General features: G+C 36.5%; 1 protein-coding gene across 2 annotated transcripts in view; it reads right to left on the bottom strand.

Annotated features, from left to right (window-relative positions):
• The window catches only part of SNRK (SNF related kinase), a 62,045-nt gene that overhangs the window by 13,651 nt on the left and 22,865 nt on the right, over positions 1–25,529 (bottom strand). For both annotated transcript variants that reach the window (XM_008070574.2, XM_021718821.1), the window contains exon 4: positions 2,885–3,026. In XM_008070574.2, coding sequence (XP_008068765.1) covers positions 2,885–3,026 — 142 coding nt within the window. The remainder of the gene's footprint in view (positions 1–2,884; positions 3,027–25,529) is intronic.

Raw genomic sequence — 25,529 nt, 5'->3', positions numbered from 1 at the left:
AATTCATCAGCAAGATACAATTGTTTTTAACTTGTTTGCACCTAATAATATTAAACCAAAACACTCAAAGAAAAAACTGACAGATCTCCAAGAATAAAGTAAATTCATCATCATAAAGAAGAACATCTCAGTGATTAACAGATCAAGTAATGAAAAAAATTAAAAGAATTTAAACAATTTTTTTTTTTTTTTTGAGTTGGACTCTCATTCTGTTGCCCAGACTGGAGCGCAGTGGCCACTCCCTGCCACCGCAGCCTCGACCTGCTGGGCTCTGGCGATCCTTCCGCTTCAGCCTTCCAAGTAGCTGGAACTACAGGCGTGTGCTACCACATCCGGCTAATTTTTTTGATTTATCGTAGAGATGAGGTCTCGCCTGCCCAGGAGGGTCTCGAACCCGCGGGCTCAGGCAATCCACTCACCTCAGCCTCCCAAAGGCTAAATAATTTTGAACAGCATAATAAATAAGCTGAATTTTAAGGCTATATATAGAACTCTGATTCCAACAATTGGAAAATATATATTCTTTTCCAGAACAAAAAGACCATTTATAAAAAGTGGCCTCATAATACTGAGTGACCTCTCACAGAAACAAAGAACCGAATATCACATGTTCTCACTCATATAATGGACCTTGAACATCCAATGTAATACTATAAGAAAATGACTGACGGTACTGGGAAACTATGGGGGGGGGATGGGATTAGCAGTAGCAAATATCTGTCTGGGGATGGGAAAACACCTCTTATCAACAGGGTGCCTGAATGAAACGTAATTGTACACCTAACCCTTAACTGTACCCCACAAAACCATAATAAAAAATATTGATTAATAAAAAAAAAAAGTGGCCTCATGCTAGGCCAATTTGAGGAAGAAAAAAAAAGGACCATATAGACTATATTCTTGGACCACAATGCAATTAAGTTAGAAATCAATAACAAAAAGCTAACTGGAAAAATGTCATTCACTTGGAAATGCAAAACACTCCTGTAAATAATTCTTATATTAAATAAATCAATGGAAACTAGAAAATACTTATGAGAACTGAATAACAAAAGAACTATAAATCAAAACTAGTGTAATACAGTGAAAATGGTACTAAAAGGTATTTTTTAGCCTTAAATATTACAATAGAAAAGGAAAATTTGTGAGCCAAGTATCCAACAAAAACAAGAAAAAGAACAGAGTTACCCCATGGATGTAAGTGGACGGAAATACTACAGACACATAAAAAAGAAAATTAATAAAGCATAAAACAAAAAAATTGCTAATTAATAAAAGCAAAAGGTAGTGTTTTGAAGAAGATTAATACAATTAACAAATCTCTGGCAAGACTGATCAAGACAAAAATAAGGGCATAAACTGTCAATATTGGAATGAAAAAGGGCAACATCCCCACAGATCTTATAGACTTAAAAATGCAATCAAAGGATATTATAAATACTTAAGGCCAATACATTTGAAAAGTTAGATAAAAGGCACGCATTCCTTTAAAAACATAGTTCTGCAAAACTGACACAGGAAAAAGTAAAAAACTAAATGGTCCTATAATTATTAAAAAATAATCCCTTAGGAGTCACTGAGATAGCATCTAAGATATATTAGAAACTGTTCTGTTTCTTAAGCTGGATAATAGGTACATAGGCATGCATTTTATTACATATATATTTTATATATTTTTAAATGATATATGTCAGTATAAAAGTAAGTTGATTTGTTTTAGTTTTTTCAGTAGTAGCTATGGAGATACTCCAAGAATTGCAAACATTCAACAGGCATATAATGTATGCCCACAGACAGCAACCCTGCTTCCTGGGATAGAGAATAGTAATTGTAAGGTCAAAAAAATCACCATGATCATCAATATTCATAGAGTGTTTCCTATATGCTAAGGGCTGAGCTAAAAGCTTTCCATATATTGACTCATTTAATATTCACAATAGCCACCTTACAAAGTTGTTTCTACCACTCTCACATCATTAGTAAATGAATAAGCCAGTTATTTGAATTCAGAGAGTTTGGATATCTAAGTTCTTAACTACCCACCTAAGATAGGGCTTTATTTGAAGAAAAAAATTCCACAAGCTATCAGATTTCCTTCTTATTAACCAATAGGAAAAACCCAGAACTTTGTTACTACAGCAAAATCTCTTAAGTAGTGGATATAATCTCAGCTGAGCTCACTAAAAAATGTCACTCATGTCACTGAAATACTGAACTTCCAACTGTTCTATTCCATTACCATATTTCTCACTATATACATCATAGTACTACATAGTATTCTAAATTCCAAATAATCAAAAGAATAAATAAATTCCAAATAATCAGCTTGAGTATACTTTTCATTGTTGGCTTCTCACAGTCACATAAACCAAAACAAGAGTTCTTTAGTCAGTTGGTTCAGCTGATGGGAGGGGTGTGTGAATAAAATAATGAGACAAGCTATGCAGATCCTAAAATGGTGTGTTGTTGCTGGTCTATTCAGGGAAGAAAATGCCCAAACTCTCCTCTGGAAAGTATAACAATTCCAGGTGGTCTTGCTTTTTGCTGGTTCAGAGAAAGGTAGCTCCCATGGTAATGTCTTCACTTCAAGTGAAGTAACTACCACTCCTGGAAGTATGTAATAGATTTCTTGAGAACAGGCATATTTAAGAAGTAAATTAATATATTTTGTACTCTAATATTAAATTTCAAGTCATATTCTGGGGCTAAACCTCTCCCCAAACACTCTTAACAACAGTAGAAATATTAAACTCAAAAATTTCAATGAACCCAGATGCTTGGATGTTGAAGTCACCTCAGATTTTCTTGACATATTAATGGGATTAATTAAAATTCCTGGTTTTTATATCAGTTCTTAAAGTTTCCACATGTATTTTTTACTTACTCTTTACACTCTTTAGACACATGGGATGGTACTGTATATTTGCAATCCATGATCATTGTCAATGTTTCACTGTCATTGGCCTCTTGAAAGGGTGGTTGCCCACACACCAACATGAAAAGGATCACTCCCAGACTCCATATATCTACAAATCAAAGACATAGCTTTAAATATTAGACTAGTTAGAAAGCCAAACACATTAAAAAGAGTAAAAGTAGGCTAACAATATTATTTTATTTTGAGCAAAATTATTAACATCTCAAAGTAAAAAAAAATCCAGGGAGGAAAACTTAAGCCCAAGCCCCAATAAGGCAGGGAAGAGTCACTTAAGGCCCAATCAAGTGTTAGTACATAGTGAATGGTCAAGAAATGTTTGATGAAGAGATACATTAATTCCTTTGTTAATGGCAAGACTATCGACTGGAAAGTACCGATCTAGGCACCCACGCCAATATACAGCATTCTACTGTTTTTCTCATTTCAAAATATACCAGAGATAAAACTAAGATATTAATACACTGAGAACTGAAAAGGACTTTTTGCCTAGATTTACAATTATCTCAAGTTGTTCTTGACCTCAATGCAGGAGAGGTAACCAAGTTATATAGCATACAGTCATTTTATACATAAAAAAAAAAATCAAAGCTCAGAGAGGAAACAAAAAAGGACATCAATGAGAAAAGAGACAGTTATGTGTCACTTCAGAGTATGAAACTAGGAGTGAAGGTATAAGTAACCAGGAGGTACACTTCAGCTTAAGGACAGGGGAACTACTCAATGGAGCCATCAAAACACTGGAAAAGGTAGTAAGGTACCCATCACTAAAAAAAGTATTATAGCAAAAACTGGACAAACATCTGTCTAATATTCTGCATAAGGTATTCTTGCACCAATTGTAAGGCTGGATTAGCAGATATCTGAGGATCTCCCAACTCTAGCATTAGACCAACTTCCACAACAACAAACAACTTCCTACCTCTTAGCATTAATAAACCTATCGACCAGATTTTGAAAACGATGGTTTCTTGGATTGAAAACAATTTTTTTTAGGATAAAAAGGATTTAGGGAGGATCACAAAGCATTCATTTATTCCAGAAACTAAAGTTTATACATGATAATATAAACATTCATATAACAATAAATCAATTTGAGAAGCATTCTAGACCACAAAAGGCTTAAAAGACAATGGAGGAGCAGGCCACACCACCTTTGTTACCACATCTGTTAACACTCAACTGCTGTTTCCATTTAAACTTCAAACACCCCAAATAATGTAGGTTCTGTTATTTTCCAAGATAATTAAAACTTAATAAAGTATCTTTTCTCTGGTTCAAACTAAACAAAGACATCAACAAAGATAGAAACCCAAAAGTTACACACAAAGTGATTTTTTTAAATGTACAATAAATATTACTAAGGATATTCCAATGGAACTAAATGAAACATGAAAAAATCTACTAAATTAAAATGTTTATATAAGTCAGGATAAAAGGAACCTAAGGATCGTCAGTCCAAACTCTTAGTTCTGCAGTGTCCCAACGAGGTCTGCATGGCTTTGCTTGCTAGATGCATGAATTATCTGACCTACTACCCAGGATACCAGCTGGCTTGGGAGTCTACTCCACTCACTTCTATTTCATTTCTATGCCTTGACCCTGGAATACAGAGAACAATCCTAATTCAAAAATCAAACAGTCTTAGTAATGGAGACTAGTTGCACCTATTCTTTAAATATCCAGTAAAAAGAATTTACAATTCCAATTATATAACCTTATTAAGATGTTTAAAGGAAATTTATATAGTTGATATTTAACTTAAGACCTCTCTGTACAACTTGAACCTGTTATTTTTGATCACATGCCCCGAGACCCAAGCCTACACTGTAAACAAGTGGCAATTACATTTATTCTCCCTTTACTGTATGTGTCCCTCACATTACAAAAAAGTTATGTTATAGAAATTAACTGTAGAATAAATTCCACCTTTCCACTGATATTTATTGTAAAAGGAGGGAACCAAGTTTTTAATTTATAATATATACTTGTCTATCCCCCCTCCAGCAAAGAAAGGGGGAATTGAAAATGGCATACAATACCAATGCATAAACACAATCCAGGTGGTTAAAATAAAAACTTTTTCTTCTATTGTTCAAATATTGAAAATGTTTAATGCTACTACTATATCTAACCACATTTTTGAAATACAATAAATTTATATCTTTCCATATAAATCCTACAAATTTATATAATGAGTTTAGTTACATCATTTCCTTTACCATTGCATACTATAACTGTGGATAGTTTGTTTTTTTACTTCTTACCTATGCTAAACTGGAGATGGCATCTAACAGAGCAATTATACAAAGTTGAAGTTTTAAAAACATAATGAATATAAATATCAACTAATAATTACCCCAATTCTTATCTGATTAAAGAAAACTTTCTTTTTTAAAAAATATTAATCTCACAAGCAACAAGAAGTCTGATTATTTAGAAATATGCTCTTCACAACCACTTGTCCAAGCAAATTAATACACACTACTTGTTATGACATGATACATGATTAGAAGAGTAAAAAAACAAAAACAAAACAGCAACATAAATATATAGTGTTTCAATAATTTCCAGTAAGGGCTCAAGTAGTTTCTACACATGGAAATGCTTAAAAGTTGAAAAACTTAGAAATACAATTCCATGTCAAGTAGTTTGCTAAGCTAAATAACATAATTTGCTTGCTTATTTATTTTGAGTTGGAGTCTCACTCTGTCGCCCAGGCTGCAGTGCAGTGGCACTCTCACCGCCACCCCAGCAATGATCTGCTGGGCTCTGGCGATCCTTCTGCCTCAGCCTTCCAAGTAGCTGGAACTACCGGTGTGCACTACCATGCCTGGCTAATTTTTTTTTTTTTTTTAATTGTAGAGACGAGATCTTGCCAAGTTGCCTGGGCTGATCTCGAACCCGCGGGCTCAGGTAATCCACTCACCTTGGCCTCCCAAAGTGCTGGGATTACAGGCCTAGCCACTGAGACAGGCCAACAACAAAATTTAAAGCATTTAAGGTAGAAAAGAACAGTAGGGTAACAAAGTTTTAAAAAGCGCTAATGACAGTGTCACTGAGACAATATGATTATTCAAGGGTCCACTAGTTCCCTATATTTATTTTCCAGACTCATTTCTCTTTGTACTTTATTTTTGTCTTTTAACCCATTTTACCTTTTCATCCCAAGGGCCCAAGGAAAGAGATAAAAACAGCCCACTAAACAAACATAGAATGGAATAAATTTAACCAAATGATTTAAAACTATGTTTCCTATCATTAAAATGGGAATACTACCAATAATACTTCCTTGTAAAGTTGCTGTGGGCATTAAAAGGATTAAAACAGAATTCATGCGGAGAGAGAGAGAACATTCAAGGTGGCTGCTGCTGCCCTGTACTCTAATTCTTCTGAGCCAGCCCTTGTGCTAGGCAAGGCAGACACAGAGATGAATGAGTGCTGCCCTTATAAGGCTCCTAACCACTTAAGGATGCCACAGTGGAAATTAGTGAAACTGATGTGGGAAGTAGACAGCAGGCAAGTTCAAGGAGGCACAAAACTAACATGGAGAAGAAAACTAACTGAGGTGAAAGGGAGAGAAACAGGGAAAGCTTCTTGCTAATTCAGGTTCAAAAGGTGATGATTCAGGAACTTGGGGCCCCAGAACTAGACAGCTGGTATTACACAACTGAGAACAGCATAAAGAAGGATTATCTATTATATTCCCCACAAATGGGGGAAGCAGGTGGTATCTGTCTTAATAAACACTCATTTTAGGCCAGCCACAGTGGTGGGTGCCTGTAGTCTCAGCTACTCTGGAGACTGAGGAAAGGACTGCTTAAGCCCAGGAGTTGGAGGCTACAGTGCACTATGGCTGCATCTGCAAATAGCCACTGCACTCCAGCATGGGCAACATAGCCATACCTTGTCTCTAGAAAACAAAAACAAAAACAAACAGAAGGAAAGAAAGAAAGGGGGGGGGGGAACCTCAAGCATTCATTTTAGTGAATATTTTAAATTATCTTTTTCCATTAAAAAAAAAAACTTGCTAATAAAAACTACAAACTCCCAAGGTGTAGATCACAGCCTCAGCTTGAGATCCTAAGGCTGCAGGGGACCCATCAAAACTATAAATGTAGAAGGAGGTGGAATGCTATTTTTAAAAAATGCAATGAAATTATTTATTCATATTAAACATTAACAACAAATATCACCATCTGAATAATCAAATTTAAAGCTGATACTATCAGAAGCATACATTTTCATTTCTGACCCAGTTGTAGACCCTTGATTAATAAAAATTGAAAACAAATTACTTAATACATATAACTGGTTTGGTTAAAAACAAAAACACGTTGGGTGCAGCGGCTCAAACCTGTAATCCCAGCATTTTGGAAGGCCGAGGTGAGAGGACTGCCTGAGCCCAGGGGTTCGAGATCAATCTGGGCAACTTAGCGAGACCTTGTCTCTACAATAAATGAAAACACTAGCCAGGCGTGGCAGCGCATGCCTGTAGCTCTGGCTACTAGGAAGGCTGAGGCAGAAGGATCACCTGAGCCCAGCAGGTTGATGCTGGGGTGGCCGTGAGCGTGGCACTGCACTCCAGCCTGGGCAACGGAGTGAGAATCCGACTCAAAAAAACCCCAAAAACCTTCCAACTCATTGAACTATAAGAAAGAGTGGAGAGTAATGACATCTTTGAGAGTACAAAGGGTGGGAGTTACTAGTTCCTCTTACTGGCGGCTCTCAAGCCAGCCAGAAATAAGATCACAAAAATGAGCACTAATATCTCATCTGCTAACACTCAGTAGGTCTATTTATCATAATACACTTGAATTATGCTATTTTTAGAGTTTATACTACAAAGTTTATTTTTAGGTAGGCTAACAAATGATGAAAATAAAAGCAATACAGAATAAAAGAATATGCCAGTCACTCATTTGAGGAAAAGCAAATGCCAATGGTGGAGGGAGATATGACTACTGAGGAGTTTTTTAACAAATCATTTCTAAAGTGAATTATCTATACAGAAACAGGAGAAAGGCAATTAGAAAGTAATAAAAATGGAAAAACCAGAAGAATAAACCTCTATTTTTTCCTTCAGCTTTCTTTTATCAGGATAACCCTAAGTCATAAACAAAGGAAAAGAACTAGAATGTTCTAAACCACTACAGATGAAGGAAGGGCACCTTTTACAACACTACTTACAGCTGCCAGGATTTATGCAATCACTTTTCAGTTCCAACTGTAGTTGCCAGCAACTGACATATGACCCAATATTAATGTAGAAAGCAATGCTTTCTTAGAATAGAGAGTACTGTTTTAAAAGTATGTAGGTCCCAGGAGCTCTATTATAAAACTTGGGCCTTTGTTTCTTGTACAACACTCAGAAACCTAATTGCCCAGGTTCAAAACCAAACTGAATTCCTATTTACACAGCAAGAAGTGCTTCTCTGCATTCAAAATTACCTATAGTTTTAGTTACTAAAGATCCTATCTTGCTCCAACAAGATCAGTGATTAGTTTTAAGGACTATGACTCGAAAACATTTGGAAAGTAGAAAATTGTCAGGCCATTAGAACTTACAATAGAAAGCAGAAACAGAAGAGGAATGGAGAATTTAAACAAGTTTTTTAGACATGTTTTTTGAGAGCTCTATTATTTCTGGTTTTACCAATACTCTAGTTAGAGGCAAAGTTTTACTATTTAACAGGAAAACATTTCTTCCCTTAAAAAAAAAAAAAAAGCAAGACAATGTCATCATCTGACATCTTCTTTAAAACATTCCTTTCTAGGCCTGAATTCATCTAAATGCCTCTGGGGGACTTCAAAAATCAATCCTGGCCAAACTAAGTTTATCAACTTTTCCCCAAATGTATTGGTCTCCAGCTATGTTCTAATCTGTTGGACACCTCCACACTCAGTCACTGTAAAGTTAGAAGATATCCCAGACTCACCACTCTGAGGATCCTCTGACTTCCTGGTCAAGGAGACACTGCCAATTTTATCATATACTTAAAATCCTCCAATGCCCCCACTGCTAACCCTCATCTTCCCTGAGATCTCTCCACATTGTCCTCCAACCTGGAGACCTAGGCCACCAGATAATTTTGGCATCATCACAATAGACTATGATTACAGATTGTCTTTGATTTCCCCTCATTACTAGGAGCTCCTTGAATGCGGAATACATCCTCTGCACCTAGCTAGTGCCTGCTCAACAGAAGTTGGCTGAATCCGGATAAACCTGAAACTAAGGAGAAAACAGTTCTGCAAATATTGTTCTAGTGAGGGCCCCCAAAAGGCAAGAGTGGCTATTCTTGATCCCTCAAATACAAACCAAAAACGAACAAAAGCTAAGAGGAAAAGGAGACTAAAAAGTGCCTGAAGCAGACCATGAAGGGTAATCAGTGAAGACAAGCTGTAGTTTGTTTTAGTCAGCTGTTTAAGGCCTTGTGCAAACTTGCTTTTTCAAGTGAAGGAAAACAGAAAATGTTCAAGAAGTCAAAGGTTATCAATCACACATTGTGGGACTATACACATTCAAATAAATCCAAACCAGACAAGCAGCAGACAACCTTCCAACTCAGCATTCCTTCATAAATCACTTTACAAACCTGATATTGGTACCAGTCAGGAAGCAAACTTTACAAATGAAAAAGGAAAGATAAGACAGATTAAAATGTCACTGTTAGGTGATTTCGTTGAGCACGGCTTAATTTAAATAACATGCTTGGACTAAAGTTTCAGAGAGACCTGGGTTCAAATCCTATGATGGCTGCTTATCTGTGTAATCTTGGCCAAGTGATCCAGCTTCTCTGTATCTTAGTTCTCTCTTCTATAAAATGTGGACACCACTACTTATCTGGTAATTTCTGAGAGGGTATCTGGACAGACATGTTATCACTGCAGAGCCTGCAGGGACCAACAATGAAAACAGCAGTTACCTCTAGGTACAGAAGTAGGACCAGTAGGGAAAATGGGGCTTTTTACTTTTCATTCAGTATACATCTGTGTTATATGAATTACAAGAACATTAATATATTTTTTAAAAGTAATTAAAAATTAGCTGTGCTTAACAGAATATCATGATGTGATATGCAGGCATTTTAGCTGAATAAGCAGAAATGTCTTTATACAAATGTAAAGTAATTGAAAAGGGGCTATGCGCTGAGACAGTGATTCTCAACCTGTGATCTAGGTACACTTGGCTCTTTAAAGTTCCCTTAAGGGATTCAAACACCAATTTCTCTATAGCACGAATAGCTATAATAAGATTTTAATTTTAATTTTTAGCATAAATAATTGCTTCAAGAGTTAGGAAAATTCAAATATTAAACTCGTTTATGTTGCAGAAAAATCTGTAAAAGTTTTATAAAATGTGATGAAAGAAGAAACAGGCAAGGTTATAGAGTCCACAGAGTTTCTGAATAAAGCTCAGTGACTGGATAAACTTTTTCCCTAGTGGTGGTATTTCAATATTAGTGTCTAGGAAATGGATCTTGGTCTCATAAAACAGGGAAAAGGGTCAGGGCTGGTCTTATCTCTCTCCAGTTCTATTCCCCTGCTTCAGGCCAGACCTGAGAGTTCTTAAGATGAAAGTGACACTCAAGCCAGAGCCACCACATACTCACCTACCATGGGTACATTTCTAGACAAAGTCAGTCTGGATGCTCTGCCTCAAAATTTCAACCCAGCCAGAACAACCCCTAAAGGTATTTCTAAATACCTCTGTGAAACAAGAATTAGCTACAGATTTATACCTTTCCAAAATTAGAACTTTTAAAGAATACTTTGTGAAAACTACCTCTATTTACAAGCTCAAGAGAAAAATCTAGCTTCTGTCCAATTCTATTATAATACTAGTCACAAAGTCTAAAATATACATTAGAAGTATTTTTTAAAATGTGGAAACAAGGCCCATCAGCATGGAAACGTGTAGCACATTCCCCCACAAGGAGTTTCAATATGGATACTCATCAAAAGGGGGACCAGTGATTTCACATTTCCCACAAGATTAGGACAAAGGCAATGCAATTTTATAAGTCTAACTTTTAACTAGAAAGTAGAAAGTTTTAAATTTAGTGCCACATCTAAAAATGTCCAATTCTATTTGTCTAACCAGTCAAATGCAACTGTATGGTTAGTATTTTATAAATTTGGAGTCTGCGTTAATTCAATGTTTTAGTATAACAGCTAGTAGAGTACTTTTGTGTTTTCTTAAGTTGATTCTTAAAATACTGAGTCTTGCATAAGGCTGAGGTGTGCTAATGTAAGATGAATATACAAACCACTAAAGTATCAGTTAATAAAAACCACCTGCACATGACAACTCTTGGCTAAGACATAAATGGGTTCTCTTTCAAAAAGCACAAAATGTTTAATGAAACAAAGCTTTCTGGGTACTGGGGATACAGTCAAATGAGATCCATCTTCTGACAGAATACATGCTACCCTAGTTCCCCTAAAATGTTTCAGCTTGTCAGGAGACTTTAATGTCTTATTTGAGGACAATGAGAAATGAACTTTAAAATAGCAAATTTAATATGTTAAGATTCAAAATATAAATTCTTGAAATGTTTGTTTTGGCTTATTCGCCATGTATAATAATCTAAATTAGAGATGTGGTTTAAAAAAATATACTACTTACTTTCCCTATTAAAAAAAAGTCAGTGTACCTTTCTAGGAATTACAGTAAGCATATAACCTGGTTGGATCCATGTACGATTGATTATAACTTTCAGACTGTTCCTACAAATTAAAACTTAATTAGGAAGTTCTCTCAAATCCACTTTAAAGTTAACTCTTTTTAAAGTTAACATTTGCTTTTTTTTCAAATTATGAACATTAGATGCATATTTAATGTCAGTAAGATCTATTAACAGCCTGTGGGAAGGCTCCATATCCAACAACACCAAAGATAATCCTTACTACTTGCCTACTAGATATGTACAAATGTAAAGTTTTAGTTTATACTGACCTGTTTATTTTTCCCTAATTTTTTAAGGCATAATTATATACACTAAAATTTACCATTTTTAGAGTGCATTTCTCCTCCAAGTTCTGACAAATGCAGTTTTTACTACTAACACAATCAAGATACAGAGTAGCTGTATCACCCTAAGAATTTCCTTTGTGCCTCTTTGTAGTCGACCCTTCTCCTAGTCCAACCCCTGACAATCATAGTGTCTTATGTCCCTATAAGTTTTGCCTAGAAATGAAATCATACAATATGTAGTCTTTGCAGTCATTATTTTCAATAATGCATTTAAGATTTCGCCACATTGTTACACATCAATAATTCATCATTTTTTATTGTTGAATAGTATTCCACTGCACACATGTTCCACAATGTACTTCCCTTTGGGGCAATTATGAATAAAGTCACTAAAAACACTTGTGTACAGCTTTTGTATAAACATAAATTTTCATTTCTCTTTGATAAGTTTCCAGAAGTGGGTTTGCTGGGTCATTGCAGGATAAGTATATATTTATCTTTGTAAGAAACTTCCAAATGAATTTTCAAAATGGCTGCATGATTTCACATTCCCACCAGAAATGTATGAGGATTTCAGTTGCTCTTCTCATATCCTTGTCAGCTCTTGGTACTGTCAGTTTTAAAGTCTGTAGCTATTTTAATAGGTATAGTTTTAATTTGTATTTTCCTAATGACTACTGGTGTGGAGCACCCACATGTGCTCATCTGCCATATTATGTCTTCTTTGATGAATTGTTTGTACAAATCTTTCACCTATTTTCTAATTGGGTTGCCTTTTAATTAATTCCTAAATTTCAAAAGTTCTTTATGCATTCTAGAAACAAGTTCATTATCAGATACGTGATCTGCAAGTATTTTCTCCTAGTATGTGGCTTAATCTTTCAAGGAGTAGGAGTTAATTTTTATAAAAATTAAATTGATTAAATTTTTCTTTTATAGATCATGTTTTTGGTATTGTATCAAAATATCTTTGCAAGCTAAAGTTGCAAAGATCTCCTACGCTTTCTTCTAGAAATTTTATAGTTTTGCCTTTTACATTTAAATCTATGACACGATGAGTTTTTACAAATGCTGTGAGGTATCGATCAAGGTTCATTTTATTGCATATGGATACCCAATTATTCCTACAGCATTGTTTTAAAAATTGTCCTTTCTCCATTAAAATGCTTCAGCACATTTGTTGAAAATCAATGGATCACATATACGTGGGTTTATTTATAGACTTTCTACTCTACTTCATTGATCTATATTTCTACCCCTTTACCAATACCATACAGTCTTTATTACTGTAGCTTTTCTACTAAGTTCTAAATACTCAACTACTTGTAAGATTAAACTTTTAACAATTTAATGGCCATTTATATAATAACTTAATAACCTTTCTTTTCAATAGTCTACAGGGGAGTTTGTCATTGATCTGTAAGAATTCTTTATACATTAAGAATACTAGCCAGGCTCGGTGGCTCAGCCTGTAATCCAGGGCTTTGGGAGGTTGAGGTGAGTGGATTGCCTGAACTCGCGGGTTCGAGACCTGCCTGGGCAACTTGGCGAGATCTCATCTTGACAATAAAATAAAAAAATTAGCCAGGCGTAGCAGTGCATGCCTGTAGTTCCAGTTACTTGGAATGCTGAGTCGGAAGGATGGCTGGAGCTCTGCAGGTCAAGGCTGTAGTGGCCAGGAGCGTGCCACTGCACTCCAGTCTGGGTGACAGAGTGAGACTCCAACTCAAAACAACAACAACAACAAAAAGAATAGCAACCATCTCCTATATTACAAGTATTTCCCCAGTTTGTTTGCATAATTTTGATTCAAACAGGTATACTGTACTCATAAACTACAATCAAATCTATCATCCTTTTCCTTGTGATTCCTGCTTAGAAAGGCCAAGAGAATATGAATATTCACTTTTTTTTTTTTTTTTGAGTTGGAGTCTCACTCTGTCGCCCAGACTGGAGTGCAGTGGCCACTCCCGGCCACTGCAGCCTTGACCCACTGGGCTCCGGTGATCCTTCCGCTTCAGCCTTCCGAGAGTAGCCGGAATTACAGGCACGTGCTACTACGCCTGGCTGATTTTTTGATTTATTGTAGAGATGAGGTCTCGCCAAGCTGCCCAGGTGGGTCTCGAACCCATGGGCTCAGGCAATCCACTCACCTCAGCCTCCCAAGGCGCGGGATTACAGGCTGAGCCACTGAGCCCGGCTCACTTTTTTCTTAATTCTTTATATACAAGTCCTTTATTCACCTGGAATTTATTTTGACATATGACATAGGTAGGGATCATTCCCTCCTCCTTAAATATTTAATTATTCCAGTACATTTATTAAATAATTCTTTCTCTGACACTATCTCATGATGAAAAAAATTTAAATTATTAGAGCTTGTTCTTTTTTCTACATCACTTAGAATGACCAGCTGAAGAGCCATGCTATGATACAGAGGTGCCCTTGGGACATTAGTCCCCATACTAAAAAGCCACAATGGACTGGGCACGGAGGCGCAAACCTGTAATCCCAGCACTTTGGGAGGGCGAGGTGAGAGGATTGCCTGAGCCCACGGGTTCGAGAATGGCCTGGGCAACATGGTGAGACCTCACCTCTACAATAAACCAAAAAATTAGCCAGGCGTGGTAGTACATGCCTGTAGTTCTGGCTACTTGGAAGGCTGAGGCGGAAGGATCGCCTGAGTCCAGCAGGTTGACACTGGGGTGGTCAGGAGTGTGCCATTGCATCCAGCCGGGGAGACTCCAACTCAAAAAAACAAAAAAAACAAAAACTCACAATGCAGACACTAATATGAACACCCAACACATGTGTGACAACAATGACAGGCACTGTGCTAGGTGCTGACATGGAATCATAAGGAGACCTAAAAGGGTGGCAATGAAGGGAAAATCTCTAGGTGAAGTAATACCACCCCCTTTGTATCCTAGGTTTTGCCACAATTCATCTCTGTTCATTCACTCACACAGACAGTAAGACAGTAATAGCCACCTTGGCTTAAAAAGAAAGCTCCATCTTATCTTCCACTTCCACTGAAGATTCTTTTAGAGCTACTTCCATGGCAAGATAGTGTCTCACCTTAACGACAGAAGTGCCCATAAGCACTGTTTAATGCCTGGACTCCAGGTATCAAAGAGAGGTACACATCATGATTCTTTCTCATCTCCTGCTGCCATCAATCAGGGCGTCTGACTCTAGGAGGTCCCTCTGTTACCTATCAGCTAACAGATGGAAGTACGAATTTACTGAATTTGCTAGAATATTATGTAAAATTAACTAAATAAGGGTACGAGTGAGACCCTGAATAATGATTAACAAAATACATGAGCTTTGTACATGGACTTAGGGCAGTTCATTTCAGTTACCCAGGAGTCTTTATTTGCTTACTTCTTGGTACTCTGCTGTGTTTGGGACAACTCAAAAACTAATTTTTAAAAAGTGATCAATAAGCCATTATCTAACTCGCAAGACTCACTGGTTGCTAAGAATTCTGAAGATCATTTACCTTTCACAAAGTCACATAAAAACAATTTTGGAAAGCCTCCTCACCATACGAAAAGCTGCTTCCCACATTCCCTCGACAACAGCTCGAAGAGTCAAAGGTTAGAAAAGCAGGGAACACTCAAGTTCTCTACGTTCTCTTATCTCTACTTACTAATACATTCATCTTGATTCTAAAGTTAGATGGTAAATCCATGAGATTTTTATCACATTGTTCATTGACAATGACAATATGGCCTTATACAGGACAGAGAGCAAACTGCTGGCTGAGTACAGAATTAGGACTAATTTAAAACCAAGGGACTCTTCTGTCTCTAAGTGGAATATAATGGGTTTTAGCAGATTGAAGCTTCTGCTACAACAATTAAAAACAAAATAACTTGAAAAAATCATGTTTGTAACCCTTGAGAGCAACAGGAATAGATAAGCTAAAACTCTAGATCATGAAGATCCCTTTTGAGAGCTCAAGTAGAAATCCAAATAAGAACCATAAAGTGTATCCTTAGGAGTTTCAATGGATCATAAATGTTCCTTAAGAAAGTTAAACCCAATCAACTTATATTATATACTAATGAAAGAGGCGTTTTAGTAGTAATAATAAAATATTGTATTAAAAGCCTGAAAATAGTTAAAACTTGGAGGAAAAAAGCTACTTTGATGCAAGAATATAAAGCTTGCAGTTGAGTAATAGTTAATATGTCCCACTGTATAACAACTGATTGGTATGCTAGTATATACATGAGTGTCTTAAGAATTTGTTAAGACAGTTTCAGTCCTCAAGAAACTAATTACTACTGGGTACAAAACTGAGAATCACAATCTGGAACATGTAATGAATCGCACTATCTGAGGAGCTTCCTTCTACCTACTGGAGCTCCCACTCCATGTCAAGTCTCTTTTAAACTGTAACAAGGACCTCCAAATGTAAATGAAGAGTTGATACATACAAACTATATTAATAATACAAAATGTTTTTTATGAAAATCATTAAAAAACATACCATTGCCAGGCTCCATGGCTCAGCCTGTAATCCCGCGCCTTTGGGAGGCTGAGGTGAGTGGATTGCCTGAGACCGCGGGTTCGAGATCTGCCTGGGCAACTTGGCGAGACCTCATCTCTACAATAAATCAAAAAATTAGCTGGGCATGGTAGCACGCACCTGCAGTTCCAGCTACTCGGAAGGCTGAGGCGGAAGGATCGCCGGAGCCCAGAAGGTCGAGGCTGCGGTGGCTGGGAGCGGCCACTGCACTCCAGTCTGGGCGACTGAGCGAGACTCCAACTCAAAAACAAACAAACAAAAAAACAAAAAAAAAACATACCAACTACCTACAAGTCAACTTGACTTTAAAAAATAAAAAGAATACTATATCCCCCAATGAATTAATGTTCCTTTTGGAAACAGCCCCATCTATCACCTTACCTCAAGTTTTCCACTACAATCTCCTACTCAAGTCAGAGGTAGGAAATTTAAAATACAATTTTTTAAAAATTTTTATTTATTTATTTATTTTTTAGTTGGAGTCTCACTCTGTTACCCAGACTGGAGTGCAGTGGCCGCTTCCGGCCACCGCAGCCTCGAGCTGCTGGGCTCCGGCGATCCTTCTGCCTCAGTCTTCCAAGTAGCTGGAACTACAGGCGCGCGCTACCACGCCCGGCTCATTTTTTGATTTATTTTAGAGATGAGGTCTCGCCAAGTTGCCCAGGCGGGTCTTGAACCCGCAGGCTCAGGCAATCCACTCACCTCAGCCTCCCAAAGGCACAGGATTATAGGCTGAGCCACCGAGCCCGGCTAAAATACAATTTAAAAAGTGAGAGACATAATATACAAAACAACAACTTAGTTAGAGTCAAGTACCCAAAGGCACAAAAATAAGGACATTATTTGATACCTGTATTTCATGCTCCAAATCTTATTTCAAAATTGCTTGTTTATCCTTTCTGTCAAGCAGTTGTGGGCACACTTTTTACTCAGCTCCATAACCTTACAAGACCAGATCCAAAAAATGACTTCACAGTAGTTAATAAACACCTCTGAAATTGAACCAAAATGTACATTTGTCGGCATCTCTCTGAAGAGAGGGACCACAGCTTTCATTTGATCCTCTAAGAGTCTAGGATTCAGTAAATATGACAAATGAAGGAAGGAGCTGTAACATAGGAAGAGAGATCTAGAAGAGTCACGATGGGTGACCACAATTAAATTTTATAAAGAAGTTTAGAAGAACGTAAATTTTCATTTCTTTGGTTCATCTCTGTAATGTTTATTCATTTAAACAAATCATATTTACCAAGTGGTGGAACAATGATATAAACAAACACACAGTTCCCTCTTTCAAGGACTTTATGATTGAGCAAGGGGACAAGTGAGCCATCTGGAGTGAGGCAGGTTTGGCATCACCACATCCAATTCCAATGAGAAAGGGCAATCAGGGCATGTGTTCTCCAGACTTCATCAACCTCTTTTTTTAGCCATCTATAGCCCCTCCTTTATTTTTATTCCACAAACTAGTGTGCCTTCTCTGTTCCCAGGCACCGGGAACATAAGATCTTATTTTCTTACTCACCAGACAGTGCCACAACTGCTGAAATTCTACAATTTTTCCCTTAGGTCCTGGAGTTTAAAATAATTCTAGATTAAAATTTAAAAATATTAAAGTAGGCACTGTTTATATTACACTGGAAGTAATTTAACACATCCCTATAAGGCTGATAAATCAACTTGAGGACCACACATACAACTTTCTGACATAATGGAACAAGGTTTCCTCAGGAACTGAGTCCTGTCACCAACTAGTCCCTACACCCATCTCAGAATAAGCACAAGAGAGAACTCAAACACAGCAGCCTGCATGTAATCAGATAAATCTAGTCTTTAACAGTATATAAGAATACTGAAATAACTTCACTTGAACATTCAGAGTTGTCTGTCCAGCAACACATATTGTGAATAAAAGGATTCCAAATGTATTGTGTTAGAAAGTTTATTCTAATTGCTAATTAATGAAACATGTATACATTACCTCAAAAAAAGCTTTACCAAAAAACCAAGCAAATTTAATATTTTCAACTCCCTACATGTTTCCTATGTTATGATCTAAAGTAAATATAAGTAGATTCCATTTCTATAATTATTTTTATTACAATAGCTACTGTTTTGGGTGGTTTAAAAAGTTCTCAAGTTCCATGAAACAAACCAGTAATCAAATGAAATACCAGGACTTTCATTTGCTTTATAATCTAACATTTAAAAAACAAAAAAGAAAAATTCTTACTTTAGAAGTTAACCTAGTCCCTAAATACAAATAGCCTACCATTCTGAAAGTAAAATGCAAAAACAACATAAGAAAAACACATTAGCAAAGGTCCTGGGCCTGCCCTTCCTCCCAGTTTTCCCACGACAGCCAACATTTCAGAAATTCCCCTGAAGATGGATTTCCAAAGAAGAGAGCATCTTGGATATTCTTTCTCCCACACCACGCAAGAGGTGGGAAGGAAAATGAGGCCATGATCTAATGTTAAATGTCCATCTGGGACCACAGCCGCAACATCATAGAAACATACAGCATTTTGTGATCTCTCCAAAAAAGCACACACTGAGAGTTAACATCTGATTGTCTGAAGGCTGATTTGTGCCTGGCATTATGCTAAATATTTTACATGTATATATTCATCTAGTCCCCTCAACAATCCTAAAGACAGGAACTACTACCCCATTTCACAAATGCAGAAGCAAAGAAGTGAAGAAAGAGAATAGGCATACCAGTTGACATACAAAGAGACTTATTAAATATTAGTCAACTGCAAGTTTATATTCTTGTATCAAAGTAGCTATTCTCCTTTGGGGAAGATGCTGTGGCCTCACTGAGGGGTAGCCAATAGGCTCAAGAATCTGGGGCAAGATTGGTCTAGGAAGAGGAAGGGAGTTGAAGGGCCCTGCAGCAGGACTGAGCCTGAAAGGAGACTAACAGTAAGGAGTCAGAGTAGCTGGAGCTGAGAAAGCAACCGGGAAGACAAAGACAAGTATGGAAAGAAATGGGGAAGTCAATCTTGAGAGGCCATGTTGGCCACTGTGAGGACTCTAGTTTTGATTCTGACTGAAATGGGAAGTCTTTAAATAGTTCTGAGCAGGAGTGACATGATCAGACTTAAATTTTACAAGGAACAGATAAACACTGTTTTCCTTATGAGTGGTGGTAACTTGAAATTGCTACCTTAGTTTGTGGACCCAAGGTATTCCCCTCTCCTTATGACTGTTCCCCACTCTTCCTAACTTACTCTCACCCAAAGCCCTAGGGCTTCATCTCACCTAGAACTTTCCATACAGAGAACTGTGGTCAAGAAAATAAAGGAAAGAAAATTTGTCTCTAAACTCCCTCCTTCTCTTGTCTTCTAAGATACACACATTCATGCCAGTCAGCCCCATTATGAACCTTAGACAAAATACCCAGACTCAGAGATTGAGCTCTGCTTTGAAATGTAAATGAATATTAACTTTTGGTTTTTATTCATGTAACAGAACTTACAATCATCAATTGTGCACACCTTTGTTATTCCACATAGGATTTCAGAGGAAGGGAATAAGAGAGGCACCAAGATTCCATTTTGGAAAAAACTCCACCTTTCTAGTTAATGGAAGAGCTCTTAGAAGACTGCAAAGAGGCTATAAACTTCTAGATGAAGAAAATGACTTGGAATGAAGCAGTAAAGCAACCTTCTGACCCACACAAGACCAGGCAACACCCTAATCAGAAGCTCCAGGGTATGGTAGAGCAAAAGAAGCACGCAGGACAGTCTCTGGGCTCCTCAGGAGAGAGAAATGAATAAGCAAGCATTGGAGAAGAGTCACCAATGGGTGTCTGGCTTTAAGTTCCAGACACTGGTTCTGAGAACCTATATCGGAAAAAATTTCCAAAGCGTATAAAATTTGGTTTTCACTTATCCCTAATTGAGTATTGTGTGATTAAAACTGGGAAGCGGGGAAGAAAAAAATTAAGTTTCAATTATCAACATCAAAAGAGAAATAAACATCATTCCCTCTTTAAACCTAAAAAAGTTAAAGACAACTTTTTCCTAATGCTTCTTCTTCGAAGAACATTAGGATTTAAAATATTGGAAATCTATTTTTCCACTAATCTCTAAAAACATTTGATTCTACAAATTAAAATCAGCAGTAGGCAAGGCTAGATGCACATCAAAATCCCACAGAATTCTGGGCATGGTAGTTCATACCTGTAATCCCAACACTTTGTGAGGTCATGGCAGGAGGATTGCTTGAGCCCAGGAGTTTGAGATCAGCCTAGGCAACATACCAAGACTTCATTTCTACCAAAAAAAAAAAAATTAGTCGGGCATGGTAGTGTACATCTCAGTTACTTGGGAGGCTGGTGGGATCATTGCTTAAACCCGTAAGTTTGAGGTCGCTGTGAGCCATGACTGTGTCACTGCACTCTAGCCTGGGCAACAGAGTGAGACCCTGACTCAAAAAAAAAAGAAAGAAAGAAAGAAAGAAGAATCCCATGGAAGCTTTTGAATAAGGGTCTTAACCAATACTATCTGAATCTTAATCAGAATCTCTGGGGGTGGGGCACGGGCAATATATGCATTTTTAAAAAGTTTTTTCCCAGGTGAAACAAATGCATGGTGACCACTGAGAACCAGCAGCTTAAATCTTATCATACCACTATTAGAGTAGAATACATTTTACTTTTCAAAATAGTGTCAGCATATATTTCATTTGGTCTGAGACTTATAACAGTGAGAACAATAAACACCACAGCTAAAAATGCAGTCAGAACATTAAAAAAAAAAAACCCACAAATGATTTCTCTATTTTTCAGGCCTCTCAAACAGTTTAAAATCAATGGATAAAAATCCTATCTGTAAGTTGGATGTGGTGGCGTGCATCTGTAGTTCCAGCTACTTGAAAGGCTGAGGCGGAAGTACCACCTGAGCCAACAGGTTGAGGCTGCAGTGGCCATGAGCGTGCCACTGCAATCCAGCCTGGGTGACAAAAGTGAGATTCCAACTAAAAAAAAAAAAAAAAAAAAAAATCCTATCTGCATTTTACCTAAAGACTATACTTCTCAGAAACATTTCATGCTCAAGAATCATATTAGTATTACATTCAATACCTTTATAAAACCCAAAAGATTTTACTCAAGGCACAGAATCTCTGCCACCTGCTTCCAAATGTTTAATTATGCAACAATGACATTTTAAAGTATTATAAAGCCTGTACATCTTGAATATAAAACTAGTTCTAAATAAAATGCTTTTATTTACAGAGGGTTTATGATAGATCAATTTTTTATTATAATTTCGGAAATACCTGTTTCTTAACAGGAATGTGAAACCAGGAAGCTTAGGGAAAGACTTTCATTTGCTTTCTTTTAGTTTTATATGACAAGTGATAACATTATAGTTATAAAAGTTATCTTTCAGAGTATGTGACATTACATTTGGCAGCTGGGTTGTAGAAGATGTATGCTACATTTCTATGGATATGCTGTTCAATTTCTTGACAATGTAATATTATTATACCAGTGACTATGCCCAGGCCCCAGGCAGCAATGCAGTTCGTGCTAGACATACTTATGCAGGCAGGTTTTATTTTTAATAAAACTTAGCAAGGTGTTATTTTAAAGCAGATCAAACTATTTCCCTATCCACAGGAGAGGTACAAATCAGCCATTTAAAACAGATAATCCTGAACTCTACACTCAGTTTTACAACCCTGTGACACAAGTCCAATGTCTTCTAATCTAGAACCCATTAGGGCTCATATGGTCAAAGGGCAAATAGTACAAGAGTAAGTAATAAAAAAGTTAAACAGATTCTGGCTCTGGGAAGAGAAGGGCCACATCTGAAAATACTGAATCATTACTAAAACATCTGTCTCTAATAAACACTGACTTTAAGATGGGAAATGAAACTGTACACACTAAAATCTGGTGCCACTTGGGAAGGACTTTAAAAGCAAGTACATTAACAGCTTCTCTGTAGAGAAAATATTTAAATATTTTAAAATTATACATATAAAGCTATAATCATAGGTTTTTTTGGTGGCCACCCATTTCCAAAATTCTCTAAAAGTCTCTTTTGCAGAAAAGAGTCTACTGAGGACTATTTTATTACAGAGACAAGGGTAGACAAAAAGAAATGACAGCTTTAAGTATATTAAATGTGGCATCTAGTTAATCACAATTCTTGGCATGAATATGTCAAGTTTTCCAAAAATTGGCATATTATAAAATTATAAGTAGCATATAAATTAATAGCCATGAATATTTCAAATTTATGTTTTACTAATTTGCCTCTTCACAAGACAAGGCAATGCATTTCAGATAAACCAGAGATATGCATTTTTAAAATTCATACTGGATGTTTAGCTCTTTTTACATGTAGTAAATTAGGCCAAAAAAAGAAATTAAAGACGCTGAATAACACAATTCTAAGACATGTCTATAGCATTCATCAGATTTTAAGGCATTATGAGTCAGAAAAAGTTAGGAACCACTGCTCTAAAATAAATACAAATACATACTTTTAATATGGCGAAGCTAAATACTCTCACCTTAGAGGAGATAATTTTTGGTTGATTATTGGTTTTAAATTTTTAAAATATTTTTTAAAATAAAAAAGACCACTATAAGACTGATAATTGTTAACATACATTTATTTCAACACTGCAAAACACAGTGCGCTTCTGTCATATCTTCATTTCCAGACCATAATCAGGTATTATTGCTAAAAACTGTGTAAAAACATAGTACACAATATGTCAGGAACATCCATACTGGGATACTTGCCTCCCAGGCAATGAATATTTCAAACTTTTCATTTTGAAATAATTACAGATTCACAGAAGCTGCCATAAAAACAAATGGAAAGGTAGATTCCAAGTATTCTTCACCCAATTTCCCCAATGGTAACATATTGCTTAAATACAGTTCAATATAGGAAAATGACATATTGAAAATGACCAGAGAGCTTATTCACATTTTGTGCTTATTACATGCACTTATTTGTGCAGATGTAGTTTCTACACAATTTTATCACATGTGTAGATTTGTGTGTAACTGCCACCAGACACAGGAGTATTCCATCATCATAAGGTTGCTTCATTTTATAGCCATGCTATCCAGCACTATCTCTAATTCCTGACAGCCACCAGTCTGTTCTCCATCTTTACAGTTTTGTTATATCAAGAGCTTTATAAATGGAATTATATAACCTGTTGAGATGGGCTTTTTTTTTCACTCTGCATCACTTCTTTGAGATCTATCCACGTTTTATCAATAGTTTGTTCCTTTTTATTGTTGCATAGTATTCCATGGTATGGATATACCACAGTATAACCTTTAACTTGTTGAAGGACACCTGGGCTGTTCCCAGTTTACAGCTGCTACAAATAAAGCCGCCATAAATCAATGTACAGATTTTTATGTGAACTTAAGTATTCATTTCTCTGGGACAAAACAGGAGTTTAATTGTAGGGTCGTATGGTAAGTACACAATTAGTTTCATAAGAAACTGCCAAATTATTTTCTAGAGTAGTTGTAATAGTGATTGCTCTCCTGTTATTCTTCTTCTTCAAAATTGTCTTAGCTACTCTAGGTCCTTTGCCTTTCCATAAAAATTTTAGAATAATGTCGTCTATGTTTATAGGGGTTTTAACAGGAATTGAGTCAAATCTATAGATCAATTTGGGAGAACTGACATCTGTATTATGTTCTCTTCCAACTCATAAACATGGTTGCTCCAATTAGTTAGGTCTTCTTTGATTTCTTTCATCAACATTACTTTTTTTTGTTAGATACATACCTAGGCATTTCATTTTCTTTGGCATGACTATAAATAAGATTGCGTTTTAAATTCAGGTCTCCACATGTTCATTGTTAGTGGTATAGAAATGCAATTGATTTTTCTGTATTGATCTTATATACTATGATCCTGTGGAATTCATTTGTTAGTTCTAAGAATTTTTATGTAGATTCCTTGAGAGTCTCTATGTACACATTTTTTTCCTATCTATATGCCCTCCAGAAGTATGTTGAGTAAAAGTGGTACGTGTACATCCTTGCCTTGTTTCTGAACTTAGGAGGAAAGCATTCAGTCTTTCACTATTAAGTATGATGCTAACTCTAGGTGTTCTGTAGATGTTCTATCATGCTGAGGATGTGCCTCTCTATTCCTAGTTTACTGAGAGCAGGCAAAAAGTGGTATTTTAGTGTAGAGCAAAATACAGATTTATGAAGTAAAGAACTCATTTTCTGCAAATTAATATGCACAAGGACATATCCTGTGACTCTGAATAATCTCCATTAAATGCTGAACTACAAATTTGAGAAATACTGTGGAGAGTACATATATAGCCGTTTTGTTTATATTCAAGACAGCTATCTATACTTAATCTAAATCGAAATATTTACATTATTTAATATGGAACCATGTTTTAAGTAACTTAGCTTTCACTGATATCTACTGCGTAATTGGTAGTAATCAATTAATTCAGGAACTGAATATTTCATCTGTAGTTCATAAAGTGAGATACATCTAAAATAGGGGTTTTCAGGTCCAGAGCTATAACATTCTAGGAATATACCAAGCCTCCAGTGAGATGACAAATTTCTCAAAACCAAATTTAATTCATTTTAACTTGAAAATAAACTTAGAATTTTTAGGGAAGTAGAAAAAAGTCATAAACAATGTCAGGGTTTTACAACTACTGGGAAGCTTGAATCTGTGATAGCAGAAACAGTGTTCTCATTTTAGAATTTCTGTAATGAAGAAATTTTCAAAGTATAGTGTTTTAAAGAGTAAGTTATTTCCTAATACTTCTTTGAAAAAGCCCTTCCTTACCCAGAAATTCACTTGGAGCTTCACTACAAGCAGGCCACCCCACAGGGCAAGCAGCAAGGCATCCCTCAGTTACAGCACAACCTGGTCTCTCCGAGTAAAGGCATAAAGCCTGCCTTAGCCCAGCAGGAACAGGTTCATTACCCTGCCTGTTCTTCCAATGGGTAAACTGATATAACAAGCAGCAATGAGCTCTCCACTGTGTATGCTGCCGCACTGCACTCTCTACCACAGGAATTCCAAAAACTGCAAGGA

This window comes from Carlito syrichta, unplaced genomic scaffold (assembly GCF_000164805.1).
Source record: "Carlito syrichta isolate Samal-C Ts95f unplaced genomic scaffold, Tarsius_syrichta-2.0.1 Scaffold313745, whole genome shotgun sequence".
Classification (NCBI taxonomy): Eukaryota; Metazoa; Chordata; class Mammalia; order Primates; family Tarsiidae; genus Carlito; species Carlito syrichta.
Note: the sequence above shows the minus strand (reverse complement) of the source record. Positions and strands in the feature narration are given on the sequence as shown.